We start from the raw sequence: 23,249 nt of genomic DNA, 5'->3' as shown, positions 1-23,249 counted from the left end.
ATCTCGGTTAAATTTTCTTAATTATGGGACATAAATGGGATTGCTTTTTGCTACTGTACAAAAAGCCAAAGGCTAATCAGTCTTTTATGTTTTCAGCCAGTACTGTATTTTGATTTATCGATTTCACAAGTTTTATACTTGTATAAATATCACATTTGTCCAAATAATCTTTAGGTGTCAGGGAGCACCACTGTTCATTAATTTTTCATTATCACCATTCATTCAGCATCGTTGAACCTAATATGTGTTAGTTATATCAAGCAGTGTTCTAGGCCCTGGAGATACAGTAGCGAAGCAGACAGACAAGGAAGGCCCCTGCCTTTAGGAGCTTATAGTCTAGCATGGGAGGAAAGACAATAAACATAATATGCTAGATATCTTTAGATAGCACTGATCGCTCTGAAGAAAATGAGACAGGATGATGTGATTGAGAGGAACTGGAGGGGGCTACTTTAAACTGGGTGTTCAGAGAAAGGCTTCCTGAGGAGGGGACATTGAGCTGAGACTGGAATAGCAGGGACATCTTTACCCTGAAGATATGGGGAGGGATTAGACTATAGGAGGATTTCTATAACCATACTTTTATGATCAGGCCAACCTTTATCACATCCCCTGATTGTTTTCTCAGATGTTCTTTATTTGAAAGCCCTTATATTTTTCTTAATTACCCTTTTCTGGGTCTGTTTTATTGTGACTTTATGGATGTGTGACAATTTGAACTCTTAAGGTTTTGACTTTCCTGGTATTCTTAGTAATTTATATTGTTCACTCTTAGAAACTGAACAGTAGTCTCCATAAATCTACCCTTTGCATGTACTTGGCCACATAGGTTTAGAAGGGACAGTATTAGCATATGCAGAAGCAGAGATCGAATTTATGTATTTTTAACAATAGCCTTCCTACATTCCACTGCTCTTCTGAACCCACGTTTTAAAATCCTAAAAGTATTTGGGAGCCTTTCTCTTGGCATTGCTATTGCACCAACCGTGTGTGTGGTTTTGTAAACTTAGCTACCTGAGGACTCTTCTTAGCTGAAACTGTATTTTTCTCTCTGTTCCTAAGAGGGCATTTTTGATAAAGTTCCCATAAATTAAAAAACAGAGAATCGAGTTCATTCATAAGCAAAAGGAAGTAGCAGTGTTTTTTTCCTATATATTTTTTTATTAGCACAGTATTTTAAAATATCAGTTATATTTTGAGGAGTTGGTTTTTGAATAGAAAGAACAAAAATGTGCATTTTTTTTAGTGATCTTTAAAGGTAGCACTTTTTAAAAGCTGAAGTGGGTGAGACTTATTTCACTAATTTTTGAAGCATAGGTATAAGAGAAATTAATTTATTCTGAGCTAATTATATACTCCCTCATAAATAATTCGCTAACATGGTTCAATTTACATAATTTTAGTATCTTTTATTTAGACGGTTAACAGATCCAAAAACTGTCTATTGCTGGAAAACGTGACTATTGGATTATTGTGTACATCTCACTTAAGTGTGTATGAACACTTTTCTGCAAAAGGCCTATGTAACATGGCTTCAGTATAGATAAGGCGCGCGCGTGCGCATGTGTGTAATGATCATGGATCACAACTCTAGGCTCTTATTTCTTTAACTTGGAACTTCTCTCCCGGCATTTGCTCAGAGGTTCAAACTGTGTACCAGTATCACCTGACTTCAGTTCTTAAAGACCAGACTCATTGGTTCATGCTTTTAGCTAACTGCTTTTGTTGTTATAGAATTTATTAAGTTTTTAGTCTTCTACAGAATTTCTCTTTTACCTAAATTTTTAAGTTAGGTAGCTGCTTGCATTGTATAAGCTGTCATTGAATTTGAAAATATAGCTAGCCTTGATCGAGGGCAGGGACTGTTTGGGGCAGGGACTTGGTTATATTTCCAGTGCTCAGAATATACATTCAAAGAAGCAGTAAAATAAGTGGGACAAGAAACTTGCCCTGTGTGCCGATTCATGCTAGTTTATTGATTAGTAGTTTTTTGATTCATGCTGCAGATATTGACTCAGGTCTCTTCTCCACCTGGCGCTGCTTAGGCTTTGGGCATAAAGAAGTGGGGAAGATAATGTCCTGCTGGCATCAGTGGAATCACAGGCGTGGGAGGCTGTAGGAATAGAGAAGCTCGTTCAGTTTTACTTCAAGTAATGGAGATTTTTCTTGTAAGGATGCTCCAAGATAAAAGAAGGCTTGTGGTGGACTAGACCAATCTAGTGGAATATGGTTTGGGAGCTTGAGGGAGTCTCTGGTTAGACAGTGTGAAGATACTCATAGGAACATGGGATTCCGAGTATTCCACTGGAATGGCATTTAGGAGAAAGTCAACACTACTTAAATATTTCTGCATTTTTCCTTGAGGATTCACTAAGATCTCGTATCTCTTAAAAATATTAGTTTTGTAAAGTCTTAAATCATATTTTATGTTCCTCCAGGCAGATAATACATTTGCTGTTTTTTTCTATATATTCTTAGTTTCTAGTATTTGTGTGTGTGGATGTGGATAAATATTCATAAAATATTCATAAAATAGGAGAATCTAAAGGTAAAAACCAAGAGTTTGAGAATACTTAATTTGAGTTGTCATATTTTAAAACATCTGTTAACTTCTTCTGAACTGGTACTACTGTGTACTTGTATATTTCAAAAGTGGTAATATTAAAACTGGTTATAGTAGCTTACAATAAATAAACATCAGTCTTACATTTGAATAGGAATTTATAGTTTACAGGCACTTCAAAGATGTTTCTTTATTTTCTTCACCCACCACCCCTGAAAGGAGGGCAGGTCTTGCTTTTCTTATTTTAAAAGTTGAGAATTTAAGTCAGAGTGACGTGATTCATTCAGGGTTTCACAGACAACAGTGGGGCCAGTAGTGGTGCCTAAACCTTATGATTCCAGTAGGTGTCTGTCTGACCCTCCACCCCAGCCCTCATCCCCAATAGTAGGGACTGTCCGCAGTGCCCTTCCTCCTGCTCTCCCTGCCCTGCACTCAGCTGAGTGCAGGCTTCTACCCTGAATCCCAATCGTCTTCTTCATTTTGGTAGCTAGATTTAAAAATCTAGAAAAATTGTGAAAGTTATTGTTAGCTTGCCAAAATTCTGTGCAGGAAACACGTGGTTCTTCCTTGCAAGTGGATGTGGAGGGATATGGATATGAGGGATTGGATGATTGGTAATGGTTATCAAAACCCAGTGTTTACCTTGGCTGCTGCATACCGCTTACCTGGTGCCCCCATCTTCTTAACTGCCTGACCCCGTGCCCCATTAACTATTAGAAAATGGAAATAATAGTCATTTAACCTATCTACCCACAGTTTAAAAATTGATATAATTTCTAGCAAAACTATAAAGAAGAAATAAGGGAAGTATAGTAAATAAAATGTATTTAATATTGTCTCAATATGTACAAAAGAAGACATAATGTAGTTAGAGTCTCCCACTCACATGTGAAATCACTAGTATAGTCTGGTCAAGTCTAATGTACTGACAATTCAGATACCCCAAGCAGCATTCCAGGAGTGCTGTGAGTTTTTGAAATGATGAACATCTATTAGTAAAATTCCAAACAAACAACATTCAAAAAAAAAAAAAACACAGAATTTCTTTGGTTTATGTTGTAGCTGTGTTGTGGAAAATTTAATGTATATTAAAACTGTATAAAATAATAATGTTTGTGTAAAACAGCATTAGGATCTATTTTCAGATGGTTATAAACTGACCTTTTTGCCATCATGAATGTCCAGCGGGATATTTAAAAGTAGTGCAGGACAAAAATTATGGGATTCAGGACAGTTCTCGTCAGGGGTTCCCAACCCCCAGGCCATGGACCAGTACTGGTCTATTGCTTGTTAGTAACCGGCCGCAAAGCAGGTAGTGGGTGAGTAGGGGAAGCTTCATCTGTATTTGCAGCCAATCAATCCCCAGCGCTAGCATCACCGCCTCAGCTCCATCTCAGATCATCAGGCATGAGATTCTCATAGGAGCACTGTGGGTCTCTGGTGCTAAAAAGATTGGGGACCACCGATTTATGTTGTCTGTCAAATACCGAAGAAGTTCTCTGAATTATTGTGACAACTGAAAAATTGCCCTCACAAACTTAGACTACGCCTTCTAGATGGCAGTGCCACTTGTTTTGAAAATCTCTGCCTTAAACACTTTGAAAGACAGGGAAGGCCTGAGGAGAACAAAGACTTCCTTGAGTTTCAGCCAGAAGCTGGTAATGCTGTGTTGTCATTGTCTAGAGAGGCAGGAGGAGAATGTTTCTACTTTGTTTTTTCCCCCCAAGGCCTAGATAATGCTTTTTGCCTTCATCTTGAGGTTATCAGCTTGCACTATCTGTCCTGCATTCCTATGGTCGAAGCTTTTTGTATCCTCTGTTTCTTGTCCTTGTAGCTTTCTGGGGAGGCTTTCTTTAGACTACGTTTGGAAGATGTGAAAAACAGGTTTGAAAGGATCCAAGAAAACTAATGGACTTTTTTTTTCTTCTTTTATGTGTTAAATATACATAACATACAATTTACCCAATGAAAGGTTTTCGTATTAGTAATTTGTGACTTTGCAAATATATGGCTAAATTATTTCAGTATATAAATTATGAGAGTTTTATCTCTTAATTTGGAAGATATAATTTTGTTGTAAACTATAGTATTTTGATAATGGGGTTTGTGAATTACTTCACAAAGCTAATCTTTAATAACAATGGAAATCAATATGGAGGGAAATATTTACCTATTGTGTGATTTCAGAAATTAGTATATTTGCTTTCTCTTCTTTCTGAGGCAGCATTTTGGTGCTAGGTGTGCCTAGTTTCAAATTTCAGCTTTGCCACAGGTTGCTGTGTGATCTAAAGCAAACTAATCAATATCTCTGAGCCTTACTATAAAATGTCCTCATCAGTAATATGGCGATGCTGATATTTAATTTTAATAGCATGGTTACAAGGATTAATGTAAAACATCTGACACAGTTTTTTTCTAGTACTTATTCCTGTGCATCTATATTTTTCATGCAGTACCGTAGCGCTGATAAAAATTGTGGCTTCTTTTTTTGCTTGACCTAGTTCAATAGTGTAAATAATTTTTATAATTACTGTTTTAAAAATATTGAAGTATTGGAAAGCATTATAGTAGTATGACACTGTGTCACTAAAACACACAGTGTGGTACATGATGTTTTTTTTCTGTAAATAATATGAACCACAAATTTAACTGCTTCTCGCAAGAAATAAGTTTTTTTAAAAACTTCACTTCTTAAGGTAACTGTAAACAAAGCCAAGAAGCACCAGTCAGAACTGAGTTGAATCCAGGGAGTGGGCCCATGGTGAACTTACCAGCTGTATGATGAACTCCTACACGGCAGCCTGAAGTCATAGCTTTCAATATACAGATTTGCATGTCATGGACCTTTGGGTTACAAAAGCATTGTTAAAGCCACACATCTTAAATCTAAGATTATCAAGGATATATTGTCCTTCATGTAATGATGATTTCAGTATACATGAGCATTTGTAGTTTTGTTTCCTAATTATTTTTTATTGTAAAAGTGATGCTGCTGAAAAAATGGATGCATATATTGTGTTGTCTTTCTCTAGTGGTATTTCTTTAGGGTAAATCTCTAGAAGTAGAATTACCCTACTAAAAGGTAAACTTTTTGTGGTACCTGATATAATTGCCAAATTGTTTACAAAAATATATAGATACATACTGTCTCAAATTAAGCTGGTTCCATTAAGTAGGGATTATTTTCATGTGTTTGTGGTATTTCCTCTTGATAATTTATTCACTCACTTTCTTCATTTAATTTATGGGATCACTTAACAGTTTGGTTCTTTTCAGTGCTTTGGATAAATTAGATTTTTATCTAATATTATTCTGCTTTTTTCTTTTAGCTCCGGTAATAAACCGATTCACGAGGCGTGCCTCAGGTAAGTCTGCCTGTATTATGGATTTTGCTTACTAACAGTGACTTTTTTAAAATGAAAGCAGTATTAGACAAGAAGGTATAAAGAGAATAGTTACTGTAATGATTTATTTGTCAGTCACTTTCTCAGGTAATGTAACCTCTGATATAATCAAGAACAAGAAATTAATTGGAAACATTTTCTAATTGGGTGAACTTGAAATTACGGTGAGACTAATGTACCTTTTCAAATGGAGTCTCCCACCCCAATATTTATTCTTGCTCTTGATCCACTATTATGTGCATGGTTATCTGGTTGACTAGCCAAAGTTTAGAAGCAGTGATTTAGAAAGTTGGGTAAAGGACACTATGGAAACAGTAATGGAGTTTTTAATAACAGGAAAACCTAAAATATTTTCAGGGGGTCATTTAGACTTGGAGCAAATTGCTTTACATTTGTTAATGCCTCTGTGGTCATTGCTTTCTTAAAGATGCTACAGTAACTTAATGCATATTCATGGTGATAGACCTTAGGTTAAATTAGGTTCATCATCCTGTGTGCTATGTACATTGGTAGAGAAGTATAGGATACAGCTGAGAGCATTTCTATCCAAAATAATTTAAGAAGAATGAGTTTGGACATTGAAATAGACAAACTATTACCTTGGTGGAATACCTTCTCTGAAGATAGAGGACAAATGAAGTGTTATCATGTTTGTTTTGAAGAAATTACTCTTTTAAATGTAACTAGAATTTTTCATTGTAAAACATGAGATAAACATTTCAAACAGATTATCTTTGACATTTATATAATACAAATGACTAATTTATTTCATAAAATTACCTTATTTCCATCTGTGCAATATTATTAAAAGTGTTTTAAGATTGAGTTTTATTTTTAATTTGGTGGCAGTTACTGATAAAATCTACTCTTATTATGTTGGCATATGCTATATTGGGATGGTACCTACTTTCTCATTCAGAACTTTTTGTAATCTCAAGGCACATTTATTTTAAATCTTAAAGAGTAGATTGTAATAACTTTTGTAGAATGAGAGATTATGTTAAGTCATCAGACTTTATTCCAAAGGAGAGCTATCAAGTGTGATCATAGTCTAGTATAGTAAGTAGTCTTTTATGAGTAGTGGTAGAAACAAAAGAGGAGCAATGAGGGAGAATCAGTAGTGCGATAACTTGTTTTTTTGGTTTAAAATTCTTTCCATGGAAACATAGTTAGGAGTCTTAGAATAAATAATCTACTTTCCTTCCTCAATATGTGACATAAGATTTATTTCTGGGCAAGTTTCATTAGCATTTGTTGTACAGTATATATATATATCCTCAATCGATGGGTCAGGTGCTTCAGTAGATTACTTTTGAAACACCAGTATTTTAGTCCCCTACCACTAGTAAATCTGTGAGCAATGTATCTCAGCAAGACTTGGCTGAAAACATAGATAAGATGGAATGCCAGCAAAGAGATAAACATTAAAGTCAAATGTCGCATTTATTCCTAGAATAACAGGCCATAGGAAATGTCAGTGAAAACCACAGGAAGCAATTTGATTTAAAGAAAAATAATAAGGTAATATCAAGTTCAATAGTCGTGTTATATATAGCAATAAACCTTAAAAGGAGAAAAGTTGTTACCCTAATAATAGCACACACCGAACACAGTTATGACAATTAATCTTAACATTCATTATTGGAAGGAAAAGAGAACTAATATATAGAGTACCCCTATGGGTCAGGCACTAAACATTTTATATAGTTAGGAATATACGTATATTTTTAAAGCTTATTACGGGCTTTCTGTTTTGGAAGATTATTCTTTTTGGTAGAAAAATGGAAATATACCATTTATTGTTGTAATTATTAAAAATAAAAATAAGCTTAGTGGTAGATATAGTAAGTAGCTCAGTAAAATTTTGAAGAGTAAAACTTTAAGCAAACCACAATATTATTTCTTCATTGTTCATTACTGTACTATATGGGAAAGACTCTAGGATGTGAAGTTATTCAAACGAGTTCAAACCACTCATTTACTTTGTGAATTTGCATGTAAATTATTTGTTCCTATTTTCATTTTCTTTCAGTTTGGGATCATAACTGCTGTATTCAGACTTGTGATAGTTAAGTTAGATGGTTTTTATAAAGCAATGTCTAGGCTTTCAGAAATATTCATGGTCAGCCCTCTTCTCTTTAACATAGTGTGAAACAAAACAAAATAATAAAAATCTCAGCTCTGTGCCTTAGTTGTTGTAAAAAAGCCTTAGAGAGTCATAACACTATTTGATACTCTTCTATTGTTTGCATGTTACAATTTTTTAAAAGATTATAATGGTGTTCCTCTGTGGATTTTTTTTTTTTTTTTTTTTTTTTTTACTGAATTGGGGAAAAAAATAAAGTCCTAAAATGTTTCATTAATCTTGAGACAGGGCCTTGCCCCATGAGATCAGACCTTTCTCTGAATTATTTTAACCCCAGGATTTTATTTTTAAAAAAGTCAAGTTTATAAAAAAAAGTTGAAGAACAATTCAGTGAACACCTACCTTTATCTAGATTTTCCAATTGTTACTATTTTGCCACATTTGCACACTTTTTCTTCTTTACACATGCATGTACATATCCTTTTGTTTTTTTTCATTGAACCTTTTAGGAATCCTAGATATTTCATGTGTATCTCTTAAGAACAAGGACATTCTCCTATATAACACTCAATAAATTTAACTTTGATACAATGCTGTTATCTAGTATACAGTCTAGAATCCAATTTCCTCAGTTTTCTTGATGTGTTCTCTTTTTTTTTTAAATTCGGGCTCATTCAAGGATTTTATATTGCATTTAATTGTCCTGACTCTGATCGTCTTGTCTTTCATAAATTGACTCCCTGAAATTTTTGAAATCTGCTCTTTTAGAATTCTGAAGATTATCCTTAACAATGAAACAGTTCCCTGTATTGCCTGTTACAAGTTCTTCGATTGTATGGGCACATCACTGTGCCCCATCGATGTCCACAAAATCTTTGCATTGATACTTGGTATTGTTTCCATGGACTACTATTAGGCATTACTTTTTCAATTACATAATTATTTCTTATAATAGAAGTGAAAACCAAACTCTAAATTATGAATTTGTTAATTTTCTTGTGTAGATAATTAGCCACTCTTCAATTTTTTAGTCATAACATGAGCGTTGAACTTTATAGTATATTTTGAGCAGAGCTAAAATTTAGAATAATTCAGAGGTGAAATAAGTCTTTAAATCTCACATACTCACTGTGTAAAATGACATATTAAAAACTCAGTGAAATCACCCCAAACCGGAGATGACTAGCCCCCAAGAAAGTAGTGAAATAGCAGTTCAGATCTTACCTTGAATCCAGTTCAGGGAACATATGCTTCCTTTTGTTTTGTTTTGGAAATATTTTGTAGCTATGGTATTCATTGTTTTTACCTTAAAGTTATTTAACCCCTCAGCGATTTTTTCCCAGAGGTCATTCTCATGTCGTCAAACTAATTTGCTATATGAATATATTTACATTTACATTTTGTTTTTGAAATGAGCATTTTGTAAGCTCAGTTCAAGCTTGGTAATCACCAACACTAGATAATAATGTACACCTGTTAGTGTACTATGCTAATTAATTTACTAATTCATTCAGCAAACATTTACTGAGTCCCTACTATGTGCCAGATACAGTGTTAGGAATACAAGAAGAGTCAGATACTGTCCTTGTGAAGTTCATAGTCTAGCAGGGAAGCTGGCTGTGAATCAGTATGATAACTACCACAGTATCCACAAAGGGAAAAGGAGAAAATGTATAGTTTTCCAGGGTGTGGCTCACAGATAGGGTGCCATTTGAGCTGGTCTTTAAATTAAGCCTTGTAACTTGGATTTGAGCAAGAAAATGAGAGATGCATTTGTGTCTTATCACTAATAACTGGCCATTTTTATTATTAAAAAAGTCCTTTTTTATAGTATGCTGCTCTGTACTTTGCCTCTGCCATCAAGCAACTGTGGCATGGAGTAAGCAAACGCCAATGGCTATGGGCAGCAGAGGCTTAAGGCCCGGAATTATTTCTGCCTTTAAGTTAACGTTCTTTCAAAATGTGAGTGTCTCTTTTACCAAGGGAGCTGGTCTGAGCTCTGGATTCTCATAGACCTGGGCTAAAGTAATAGCTCTAGTATACACATGCCCTCTAGTTGAGAGAGAGAAAAGGGGTGGGGGGAGGAGGGAGGAAGACAGAGAGACAGAGTCACAGAGTCACTTTCTAATACTCAATGTCTCTAGTTAGAAATGTGGATAATACTTATCTCACAAGATTATTGTAATGAAACAGTAGGTAATCTGTGAAAAACACTAACAGTATTTTCTCCATTTGGGTTTCACAATATCAGCCTGTTGTCCAGATGTGTCTCCTGAATAGGCAGGTGCTTTCAGAAGCCTTCACAGGATACAGAGGTGAACAGAAGTAGCTTGTGGACAGCAAAGCTTAATAAGGAAAATTCACTAGAAAGATGATGCCCAAGGTGAGGCTAAAACCAAGACCCAGACAGTTTACCTGAGGCAATAGGATGAAACCAGAGGTGCCAGCACTGGGCAAGGGAGGTGAGACGAAAGGGTAGGGGTGGACCTAGAGAAGTTCTCTGAGATCCCAATGCATAGTCCGTGGGGTTCTTTGTCCACTTCTTCCTTAGGTGGGGTGGAAGTGGCTTCCACCACTCCATGTACCTGTTGTCTCTCTTGCCCAGGCTAAAATGAAAACGGATTCTACTCTCTGAATTGTTATAAATAAAAAAAACAAGTGAACAGAGCAGGAACTGCTCCCACCTCGTCCCCAGCCTCTCCTCTCTTCACTCTAGCAGTGCTCATTTACTGCTGCTACTTGAGCATACTGTGCTCTTGTAGGCCTTAGCCTGCTGTGGGAATTAGAGCCCAGTGGAATTTGTGGGAAGTGTTAAATCTGATTCTTTTCTCTTAGGCCCAGGAATGCTGATAAACTATCTCCAGGCCAATGAAAATGATCTCTTGAACTTAACTGCATTTTCTCCAAAGTTCTCTTCGAGCCCTTCAGGGAAGGGAGAAAGGAATGCAATAGTAAAAACATGGTTAAAAGTACGGGGCAGGGCAGGGCAGGGCAGGGCAGGATGGGATGTCTCCTTCTGCTCTTATGGTGTCCTTAGATTCTTTATACCAGCAGGTTGGGAGGGACTTGGAAGGTGGCATGGGTGGCCTTTGTAGCCCACTGTGCCCCTTGCGTGTCCTGGTTATTGGACAATGCCTATAAAACAGGTATTAATAGATAGAATAAACATTTGAACTTATGCAGTCATTCTCTAATTATGATCAGAGCTTAGGTCACTACTCCACAAACTCTCTGTGAAGGATCAGTCCACCACCTCCACAATCCATTGCACAAAAATACTTTTGTAAAATACAACGAGATTGCCCTGGCAGTATCAGATAGCTATAACGGTTCCTAAACATTCCCACTCTCTGTATTTATCTCATTGTGGACCACTGTGGTGTAGGCAACATGACCTTGGTGTGCTCTGTATGAGATATGAAAGTTCTCATCAAAAGCTTTTGTAAAGAAAAATCACATTTACGTAAAGGAACTGATTATTAAAACAAAGCCAAAAACTTAATTTTAATACTTTGGCATTTTGTAAGAACAGACTGTAGTATGAGTGGTGCCTCTTAGAGTGGTAGAATGGGGTATGCAGCAGCCCTGCCCCATGTCCATAATACACTTATTCATCCTTCTGCCTGACATGAGCTTGTTGCTATGTGAAATGTTTCACAGGCTTTGCTTATCTAGCCTTGCTACAGTTCACCCCACCACTTGACCATGTTCCCTCCCCCTCGGTATTATTTCTCTTTCTGGATGACACCTGTGTGTAGAATATGTGCTGCTGTTTCTGCTACATGTCATTTGATATTGTAGTTCATGTGTCTCTTTCCCTCTAGAACTGTAAGCATCATAGTTGGTGAACTGAGAAGAAAGTGTATTTCTGGATGAAGTCAAAGAAAAATAGAACACAGAAATAGAAGTGAGAGTACTGGCAGGGTGGGAAGGTGTGGCCAGGCATGTGTAGTGAGGTTCCTGAAGTAAAGACCAGCCATGTACATTGTTACAGAGTTAGAGTGCCAAATGGATGTAGGATGAAGTGTTATTGGCATGAAGTAAACAAAAACAATTTGAGGGTGGGCTTGGACATCGAAGTGTTTTGTGATGATGGCAAAACTGGAGTAGAAGGAAAACTGAGCCCCAGAACCAGTCAGGAGGGGTACCTGAATGCTGTGAGTCTCAGAGGAGCACACGCATTTGCAGGTTACTACCAAGTAGCAGCCTAGGTGCTAGTGTGAGAGCCACGAGAGTCCCTCATTATTTTTTGGGCCCCACTGTATTCAGGGAGTGAGTCCTTCTCAAAGTGGTGTTCTTGGAGAAAAACCAGGTTTCAGCTAAGGCAGAGAATGTGGGAAATGTTTTATAAAAGCATTTGAGGGTGAAAGTGTTGGAAAGGAATCCACAGGTCAGCAGTTCAATCGAGCAACTATTTATTAACCAGTTACCACTGCCAGGCACTGTGCAAGGCACTGGGTACAGCGGCAGCAAACTCTCCTTAAGTGTGGAGATGACATTGGGGAGAAGGCGGTTTTCCGGAGGGTCTTACATGTTGTGATCAAGGATAACAAAACAGATGGGTATGGTTGAAAGGTCTTTACGTTCTAATTTGTTCACTCTCAGGTTTTCAGTGAGAGCATTTCAACCTGATGTTTACTTTAAGTGTGAAAGCAGTGTGGTGCAGAACTGAAGAACTGGGATTTGGGCTGTCGTTTCATTTATTGATTAAATATTCAATGAGGGTCTACGATGTATCTGGCACTGGGTTGGATCTGAGGCAAACAGACATGCTCACATCATTTTTTAGCTCTGTGACCTTGGGCAACTTACTCAAACCATCTTCTGTAAAACCAGGTCATTGTAATTCATGAAGAGAATACAAGCAAAGTTGTTTTTTTAAAGCACAGTACTTGACACATAGTGCTAAATTAACGTATATCATTGGGCTCAATTTGTCAAATTTTACTCTAATAAAAATGTCATAATATTAGTATCTCTGTTATTTCCTCTTATAATTTATCCTAATTTTAGTTAGCCAAAGTATGTGATTTTGTCTATCTCTTCCAACTAATTCCCTTACCCCAAATTTAGATTGATTTAACATTGCATGGGGAGTTGTGTGAAATGGGAGCGATTTCTTTAAAATGTTAACATTCTTTAGCTTTTTAGATAAAAACAAAAAAGCAACTTCAGTCTCCCCTAAATTATAAGCTGTATTTGTAGACTGTTATTTTGAAAATAAATTGATTTGCTTTTTAAATTTTAACCTTTAATTTGAAACAGGTATGTTTAAATGCAGCCTCCTCCTTTAATTAGATGGAACCAACTGTTTCTTGGAGCCGATTACTAGAGTGTTATTATCATTGGCTTCTGCTCTCAGAGAGCCTAGCAACGTATTTGTATACTAGCTAATCATTTGATCCTGTTCCTGATATATAAAAAATTCATGGTACAGCTAAAACCCAGACAGTGTATCCAGGTCTTCTCTGTCATTTGCCAGTGACAAGCAGGTTTCACCTCCACTGCCATCACCACCTTTTTTCTCTGTCTTCAGTCTTGAGTTACTAAAACCAGAAAACATTGATTTTGATATTGTTGTTTTACATAAGAGTATATAATCAAACTGCTAAAACATTAAAATATAGATTAATGATATATTGTTTTCAAGATGGTGGAAAAGAAGAGCCTTTCATTTGAAAGACTAAATAGCTTAAATAGTTGTATCGTTAAACTTCTTTCAAGGAATTATGAATGTTATCTTTATTGACTTCCATAAAACAGGCAGAACTGACCCTCTCCTTAGATATTTTAAAATGGGATTCCACGTTAAAACACCCCTTTAAAAACAGTTGTAGATAATTCTGCGTGTTCGTTGTATAACATAGAGTAATAGGAAACGAGACACAGACTTGGCTTTGATGCTGTGAGGTCGTTTTTCAGAGCTACATTTCAGCAGGTTGCCGAGTGGTGATCTGCAGTAGAAACTGGGAACTTACATTTACCATAGCTACGCCTGTGGTTTTATAAAATAAACTACTACTTTCGTGTTACTTTTTTACTTTGTATTTTCACTTTATTCAGATTTTGTGGACGTATTAGAGTGTTGCTTTTCTTCAGAGCATTTATATGAAGGGGATAATTTAATCTATTTTAAATTCTTAGATTTGAGAGCTGTTCTTGAAATTAGAATAACAAAAAGGTTTATAATCCAGAGGTACATTTTATTGATAAAAAAAAAAAACATGTTATATCACAAGTAATTACATTAGAAGTTAAATTTTTTCTTTAAATAATCCTATTAGAAGGGAGACCTTCATGTAGTTGGTGGGACTGATGTGTCTTGGATGGTTGTTGTTGCTGCAGGAGAGTCACACTGTCTTTCTCATCCTGGACGCAGATTCTAAGGCAGAGATCGTTATATTTGAAGGTTGCCTATGAGTCCTGTTAAAAGATAAACAGAGGCATAACAAAATTTTTAAGTTTATTTGAGCAAAAATTGATTCGAATTGGGCAGTATCCAATTTAGCAAATGGAAAGGAGCTCTGAGGAGCTTTACCAAATGAAAGACTTAAAATATGCAGCGGAGAGTGGGAACAAGAAAGTTATCCTGGGCAAAAAAAAAAAAAAAAAAAGGGTTGGTTATTGGAAGGTTACTTTCTTTTAGGGCAGTCTAATAGCGGTCTGTTGCCTGCCTAACTAGTGCTGATCAGGTGATTCTTGATTGGCAGTTTAAGATTCCATTTCTGGGAGAGCTGCAACTATAATTAAGTCTTGGTTTGGTGACGTGGGTCTTAATATAAGCAGCTCCATTCTGGGCTTGTTGTCTTGTTTTTAACAGTCCCAAATGTTTTCCATGAATTAATTACCATGGCTTTTCCTCCTCACTTTTATCAAAGGATAAATTTCTTTAACAAGTAAGGTAGTTAAAAAAGTTGAATAAGGATCTGTTATTTAGGTTTTAAACTTTAGCCTAATTTGTGAAAGTAGATTGATGATTATGATGACACTGAAACTTGTGCATGGTCTGCTGTGTGCCAGGCACCATTTCTCAACTTTGCTTTCTCTATGATAACCCATGTGAATCACTACTAGCAGCTTTAAAGGAGATTTTCTTATTATTGCCATTTACAGATGTGGAAACTGAGGCACAAAGAGTTTAACAAGCCCAAGATTATGTACTTTTTATTTTTTAATATTATTGATTTCTTCTTTAAAATGGAATCAAACTAGTTTTTAATTGTTTTATTAAATGGGATTTATGGGCTGGTAGAACTATAAAAATCTTGGATACTTTGTAGCCAAATCATGCAGTTGCTAGTGAGGATTTTACAGGACATTAAATCAAATTACTTTTAGCTATTTTTCCGTATTATTATTTTCATCCTTAATTTTTAAATTATGTTAAATACTTCATACACTAAATTCTAACAGTATGGAGAAAAGATGATTATTTATAGTAATTTCTAGTACCAGCATTGTTATTCTATATTCTTATAGATGAAGCACTTAAATTGTTTAATAATGCACAAAGTATTCTTTACATTTTAATCCATCATTCCAGTTATGTGCCCAAAATTATCAAATGATTTAAATTCTGATGCTTTTAACAGTCAATTTGAGTGTTCCAGATTTTTTTTTTTTTAATATCAGAAAACATTTATTAGAAAATTTAACCCTGAACTCGTGTGGGATGTGATGTGGTGCTACCACTCATTAAAATTGACTGGTGGAAATACAGTCGTTTCTGAAGGGTCCTTGTGCAAAATGTTTAAAAAGTGGTTCTGATATGACTTTGGCTCTGCCTCTGCCCCTTGACATCCCAATCTAGTTGAATTTTGATCAAAATTTAAGTATTATCTCCTCCCCTTTTCAGCTGGAAATCTGAAAATACTATATTACCACCCAAATTAATGGAGAAGTATCTAGAAATATTATAAACCATAATAATTTTTTACACATGGAATTAACTACATTTCTAGAAATTATTTGCTTGCAGTTTGGTTGGGTTTGTTATTTCTCTTTGTTTCTCTTTGGAGAGGAGGGAAAAACCTTAATATTTGGAAAAATCAATTTAATGTAGATTGTAATGACTACCATCTATATACTTTCCTGATGTCTGCAAATTAAACAAAAGATTAATGATGCAGGTATACCTAAGGAAGATGCTCTAAACTACATAAGTCATGTTTGCTTGGTTTACAGAATTGTATTATTAAATATTATACTCTTTAAGTTATGGATCTTATAAATAATAAAAAGATGTAGTTATATTTGTTTGTATATACCAGAAATCCAATGAGACTAGCACTGTAAGCAGTCTAATAGTAGTATGTGAGGTGCTTGATGGTAATTTGGAAGGGATAGGGTGAGATGAGAAGGGCCAAAGGAGATGGGCATGGATGGAGAGAGAGATGAGAAGTGAAGGTTTGCTCATTTTCTCCATTTTAATTTGAAATCATTTTCAGCTTTACGCATCTTTAGCAACAATAAGGCAGTCAGGGTCTTTTTTTGGGGGGAGGGAGCTTTTTAATGATTGAAGTCATGTTTTCCACTATAAAGTACAACTTTTAAAAATTTTCTAAAATAGAATCTTTGTAAATCAATATCCATGTCTCTAATAATTGTGATCAGTGTGTACATATGCCTTTTATATCATTTAAAGATTTTTTATTATAAAATTCATACCTGCTCATGATAAAGAAGTCAAATCAGACAAAAGGGTATAAAATAAAAATTAAGGGTGTTTGTTTCTTTCATTGTTCCAGTCCTAGTCCTGGAGAGAAACATAGTTAATGGTTTTTTGATACTTTTGTGGACATTTTAATGCACATATATATTTAGTTGAAATTAAAATTATATCCAACTTTGTCATTGCCTCTTTCACTTAACAGTGTATCGTGTACTACTATTCATGTCCTTATATCTAGTGGTACCTCATTCTTACTTTAATGACTGAATAGTATTCCATTATAGGTATGTATTAAAATTTATATAACAAAGGAGTTTAAATTTTCAGTACATGTATCTTTGTATAATTATGCAAGTATATCTGTAGGATATATTTCTAAAAGAGGAAATGCTCAAAGGTATGAGCATCCGAAATTTTATAGGCATTGTTAAATTGCCCTCTAAATGCAATACTAATTAATATTTTCATCTTATGTTTAACATGGTATAAAACACTCAATATTACAGAGCTTTTATATGTGTATCAATTCAATGTGTCAGTTATGTTTTAGTTGGCATTTTAAAAAATTTATTAGTGGGGCTTGGCATTTTTTCATTGTTGTTGACCATTTATATTAATTTTTCTGAACTGCCTGCTCAATTATTTCCTTACTGATTTGTTAAGTGTTTTACTCTGAAGTCAGATAGCTTGGGGTTCAAATTTGGGCTTTGCCGTTCATTAGTTGTTTGACCTCTTTGAACTTCAGTTTCTTTTCTGTAAAATGTGGTAGAAGAGTACCTTACTCATGTGGTATTGTTAATTGATAAATGAGATAATGTAAAATGCCTAAAATATTTCCTCAAGTATAGTAAGTTGTGTGTGAGGAAAGCTCAAGCAACTTGTTTTATCATCTGCCTGTACGACTGTAGGTGACCTATTTAGATGTCTTTTTCTTTTGAGAAACATTACCATTTTGTGATAGAATAATACTTGACACATGAAATGGCAATAAATAGCAATACCAGACAAACACTGCTTCTCTTCAAAAGAATGAAACTATTATCTTGCATATCAATTCATCTAGCTACTAAAGGAAAAATCCTCAAAGAAGAGATAATCCTATATATTCATACCACAAATTTTTCAAAGAGATAAAGTAGGAAGCTAAAGGTCACTGTAATTTTCTTCTTACAAACTATTTTTTGATGTTGTTTCTTCAGAACATTAAGAGTAGCTAGCCACATGGTTCCCACATACTATGCAAAATTACTTCATTTTACAATCAGATTGGATGTTTTTTCTAGACTTATGTTTTTAATTTGTAAGTGGGTAACTTTTTTGTGCAAAAATGTTTATTTTGAGAATGTTTATACTCTGATAACTGTAGATGGCTTGTGTATATAGTTGGGTGTGTTATGTCAGTTAAATTAAAAAACTTTGCTCATTAACTCACATTCGCAGGACTGTTCTGTGCATACTATGAGATTGCTAAAGATGAGGAAAATATAGCTTATGTCCAAGCCCCTGGAAGAGCTGACTGTGTATCTTGGCTATCCCATCAGACAGTTGTAGGACAGCACAGCAGAGTTGGGCCATGGTTATTGCCACCCACTCTGATTCCGTTATACACATTCTACAGAGAGCCTGAGTACAAAGGGACAGAGAGACATTCCATAAAGTGAGTTTGTGCCTTCAGTAGGTGAGGAGGAATGGGAATCTACCCTTCCTGCTGGCCTCTTGGTTCCTGCATGCCTCTCAAAGTCTGGGCATTTCTGGGATTTTAAAGGTATCCATTTTCCACATGTGTGGCTTCTAAATGTAAGCTGGCAACAACTTCTAGTACTCAACAGAAGAAAGGCAATTAGTTTTAATGCTGGAAGGAAAATCCATTGTCGTGAACTTATTGTAGGGTGATATGGCCATGTTCAGCAATAGTTTCACATGGGATTTTCAAAAATAACATTTACTGTTGGAGGTTTTTGCCTCATATATTATATTTTGAATTCAGCCCCCACATAATGTGATTACACTGAAATAAAGATATAGAAAAGGTGTGTTTATATTCCTACACAAAAGGAAACTTTTAATCCTAATTTTGTGCTTGGGAAAAGTTTCAGGGAGGATGTGACATTTGTGCAGATCTTTGAAGGAAGGGTAAGATTTCGATAGGTGGGAATGGAGAGTGGAAGGGCTAAATTTCCCATTGAGCAAACCACATGAACTAATATTGTGTTGAGAGAATAGTGAATAGTATAATAAAGTTAGAAATTCGTGGGCTTCATTATAGTATAGTAGGAGGAAAGTTTCAAAAAATAGATTTGAATCAGATCATGGAAGACCCTTAAAAGTAATGGCAAGAGTTTGGATTTTGTCTTCTGTATTGTGGGAAGCATTAAAAAGTTTTGGTCAGAGATGTGCCATGTTTAGGAATCTCTGGATGAAATCCTGAGGTTTAAAAATAGATCCATATTATCCACACCTTTTTCACCTTGATTATCAATAACTCAGGAACAAACTGAGAAGAGTTGATATCTTTCTGGGCATAGTCGCATGGAACCATTGAACTGCTTTACTAAGGCGCATGAGTGAGGAGGAATTGAGGGAGGTAGAATTAGACTGTCAGCCCATTGTGCTGTTATTAACGTATGTATTATATATGTTATAAACCCAACAGTTTAGTGTTATAACTATTGCTTTATGCAGTCTTGTCTTTTAAAGTAAAAATTAAGAGAAAAAGAGCAAAAATATGTATTTACACTGTCTTTTATATTTACTCACAAATTTACCTTTTCCATTACTCTTCATTTCTTCCCGCCAGTTTGAGTTAGCATCTGGTGTCATTTCCTTTATGCCTGAAAGACTGCCTTTAGTATTTTTTATAGGACACATCTGCTTGTCACAAATTTTCTCAGAGAATTTCTGAGAATGAATTAATTTCATCTTCATTTTTAAAGGATAGTTTTGCTGGATATAGAATTCTTGTGAGACAGTTTTCTCCTTTCAGAGATTTGAATATGCCATTAATGCCTTCCAATTGTTGTTTCTGATGAGAAGTTAACCATTAATTGTTTTATTGTTCCTTTGTATACAAGGATGATTTCATTTTGATTATTTTCTTTGTTTTTGACGTTTAACAGTTCAAACTTAATGAGGTCTTGTAGTGAATTTTTCATTTCAAGTTATTGTGTTTTTCCAACACCAGAATTTTATTTGGTTCTTTTTCATAATTTCTACCTCATTATCGAAGTAAAGGTATTTGTTGAGTTATTGTCATTATATTTTAGTCCTTTAAACATTATTTTCTTTTTTTCTTTGAACAAATAGCTGCTTTGAAGTCTTCGCTAAGTCTAGTAGCTGGGCCCATTCAGAAATAATAGCTATTAACTGCATTCTTCCTGAGTATGGATCACACTTTCCTGTTTCTCTGGTGTTCTTTCCTATTTCTTATAAGTTTGTTGAGAACTGGCATTTTAGATTATATTTTGTAGCGATACTGAATTCTGATTTCCTCCATGTTAGCATTGTCGTTGCTATTTTTTTGTTTAGTAATTTTCTTAGGCTAAATCTATGGACTCTGACTCCGCCATGGTATGTGGCTGTTAATGTCTCTCTCTTTTTTTTAACTTTTTTTTAAATTAAAAAATAAACTTAACCCTGGCTTTTCAAAGTTAACTCCTGTTAGTGCATGGCTGAGTCATCAGCCAGTGATTGGTTAGAAGTTATACTCACACACCTTGAGCTGATGCATATGTTTGTGATTTGAGGAGCATATTCATATTTCAGATAGTTTTAAAGCATGCCCCAACTTCTAACTGTCACCTTTATCGTCTCTGAATGTTTTATGGACAGCCAGTATGGATGGCTTGGGCCCTGTCCAGTTTCTCCAGCATGCCCATACAGCCTTCCAGTCAGCCATGGATGTTTACAGTGCTTATGAAGCTCCTCTGTGCTCATTTTGGGGTTTAATTTTTGGTTAATTTGTTGGTCTAATATTTCTGTAACCAGGACCACAACCTCAAGTTAGGCAAGCTGCTTGCCTTCCTGCTTGTCTGACACTGAGGTCACCAGTACTAACTGTGCTGCTAGAGATGGGTTGTTTTTCTTTAATACTCTATTCTCATACAAGTTAGTCTCTTCTAGCAGCAGAGCTGGTAGAACTACCCTGCTTGAGATGGGGGATCTGGACAGCAGTCCCAGGCAGGAATGCCATAGACTCCTTATGAAATAACTCGAAATATATTTATCTTTTAATGTCCCCAGTTCTTGGTACAGAGCTCCTAAAGTTCTTACAATTCCTAAGTGCTAAGATCACTAGGACCATCTTTTATCTTCTAATATTTGGTCTTTGACCCTGGTTCCTGAAGTGGAACTTCTAAATCCTTTGGAATTTCCTGGGTGATAGGACTGTCTTTTGTTCTAGTGAGACAACTCTTGGTGGGCTCCTGGATAGTTTCAAGACAGGGGACTGGTCATCAAAAAGATCAGGCCATGATTATTAGAAGCTTAGAACTTTCACCTCTATCCACACCCAGTCTTCTGGGAAGAGGAGAGGGTCTAGAGATTGAGTTAGTGATCATCCATGAAGCCTCCATCAGAACCTCAAAAGTACAGAGTTCAGTGAGCACACCGACATGCTGGAAGGGTAGCATACCCTAACTCCACTGGGACAGAAGCTCCTACCTTCAGGGCCCTTCCAGACCTTGCCCTATGTATCTCCTCAATCGACTATTTGTCTGTATCTTTTATCACATACTTTATCGTATAATAAACTGGTAAATGTGTTTCCCTGATTTCTGTGAGCTGTTCTAGCAAGTGATAGACTCTGAGGAGGGTTAACCTCCAGTTTGTAGCCACATCAGACAAGGTGTGGGTAATCTGGGTACCGACTGCTTGTCATTGGCATCGGAAGTGGGGAGTAGTCATGTGGGGCTGAGCCCTTACCTTGTCAGATATGATAGATAGTGTCCAGGTAGATCCAGGTAGATAGTGTCAGAATTGGATTGAATTGTAGGACACCTAGCTGGTCTTGGAAAATTGGCCAGTGTGGGAATAAACCTACGCATCTTGGGTCGGTGTTGTGAGTGTGATAGTAGTATGAATAAATGAAAAACACTCCTGTCTTTTCCTGTACACTCTCACTGTTCTAACTTGAAGTTCATTAGTTTTCTGTGAATCAATGCTTCTCAATTTGTCTTTAATTAAATTCCAGAATCCTAAATTTTTTTGTGTGAAAAAACTTTGTTTTGTTTTACCATTGCTTTTGGGATGAGGATTTGCCATACTCCTCACTCTGCTGTACTGTACCTCTGAAGATGGCTTTTAAGTATTCAAATTATAGAGGAAGCCATTGTATTATAATACTGTGGTAGACATTAAGTCAATATTTTTATTTTATGTGAAGTTTTTATTAGAAAAATTTCATTTTTACAATAGTATTATTATTGAGATTATTTTTCATAAGTTGGCTTTACAGTCATCTCTTAAAAAAAACACAACTTTAGTTCTGATTACAAACATTCTCCGTTGAAAATGAGGAAAACCCAGGAAGGCACAAATAGAAAAATTGGAATCATCAGAGTCTTACTACCAAGAAACAACTACCATATAAACTTTGTTGTTTACCCTACTTCATGCATACTTTATGTGAGCCCAAACCATGTACCTGTCTTTAAACCTGCTTAAAAACAAACAAAAAACTAGTAAGATTTGCTAAACATGTTCCTATTTCATTAGATATTCTTATAAAACATAATTTTTAAATGGCTGCATAGCATATTGGTAGTATGTACAGATATTTATTATAATGTATTATTAGTTTACTGTTGGGAATTGAGGTTTCTTTTGTTTTCAACTCATTATCTCTTTAGATAAATCACTTGAAGACCACTTGCTGAATTGGGCATGAACATTTTCAAGGCTTTTAATATTTTCGGACTGATTCTTCCATCTCCACCCCCACTCCCAGTTTAGTGTTTCACCAGTAGTGTATGAAAAAGTTCACTCTAATCTATGCACCCTCTCTAAAATTGGATTGTATTTAAAAACAAGTAGCTGTTAATTTATTAGATATAAAGTGTTTAATTGCTGTTTTATCTTATTTCCATATCTCTCATCTTATTCTCTGTTTCTTTTTAATTAAAAATTCACTTAAATTCATTGTCCTTTATCATCTCATAAATCTTGACTTTTAAAAAAAGTTTTCCTTCAAAAAGTAGAAATGAAAATTTTCTCGAAGAAGAAAATCCTATTAGGCTACTTATAAAAATTTACATCTTTCAAATTTAAGTAATGAGAAAGCTTGACTGAATTGCATTTACTTATAAATATATGTTGTATTTTTAAGTCTCTGGATATTGATACACATTGTTCTGTCACATACTTTTCTAAAAGAGCATCGAAATTCTTAATAGACTTCTGATAATCACATAAAGAGACTTGATTGAAAAATGATCTCCAAATGCTCACATTTGGTAATTTTATTATTAAATCTGGAAGCCAAGTATTGACTAAACTATTTTCCTATAATTCTGGCTATATTTGTCCAAA

The 23,249-nt window shown here is 35.4% G+C and overlaps 1 protein-coding gene across 1 annotated transcript in view; it reads left to right on the top strand.

Moving 5' to 3' along the window:
• Nucleotides 1–23,249, top strand: part of PRKAR2B (protein kinase cAMP-dependent type II regulatory subunit beta) — an 82,006-nt gene that overhangs the window by 15,713 nt on the left and 43,044 nt on the right. The window contains exon 2 of the mRNA XM_016145863.2: nt 5,893–5,928. Within this exon, the coding sequence (XP_016001349.1) occupies nt 5,893–5,928 (36 nt within the window). The remainder of the gene's footprint in view (nt 1–5,892; nt 5,929–23,249) is intronic.

This window comes from Rousettus aegyptiacus, unplaced genomic scaffold, assembly GCF_014176215.1.
Source record: "Rousettus aegyptiacus isolate mRouAeg1 unplaced genomic scaffold, mRouAeg1.p scaffold_m13_p_13, whole genome shotgun sequence".
NCBI classification, from domain to species: Eukaryota; Metazoa; Chordata; class Mammalia; order Chiroptera; family Pteropodidae; genus Rousettus; species Rousettus aegyptiacus.
The sequence above is the reverse complement of the archived record's forward strand: the minus strand, read 5'-3'. Positions and strand labels throughout refer to the sequence as shown.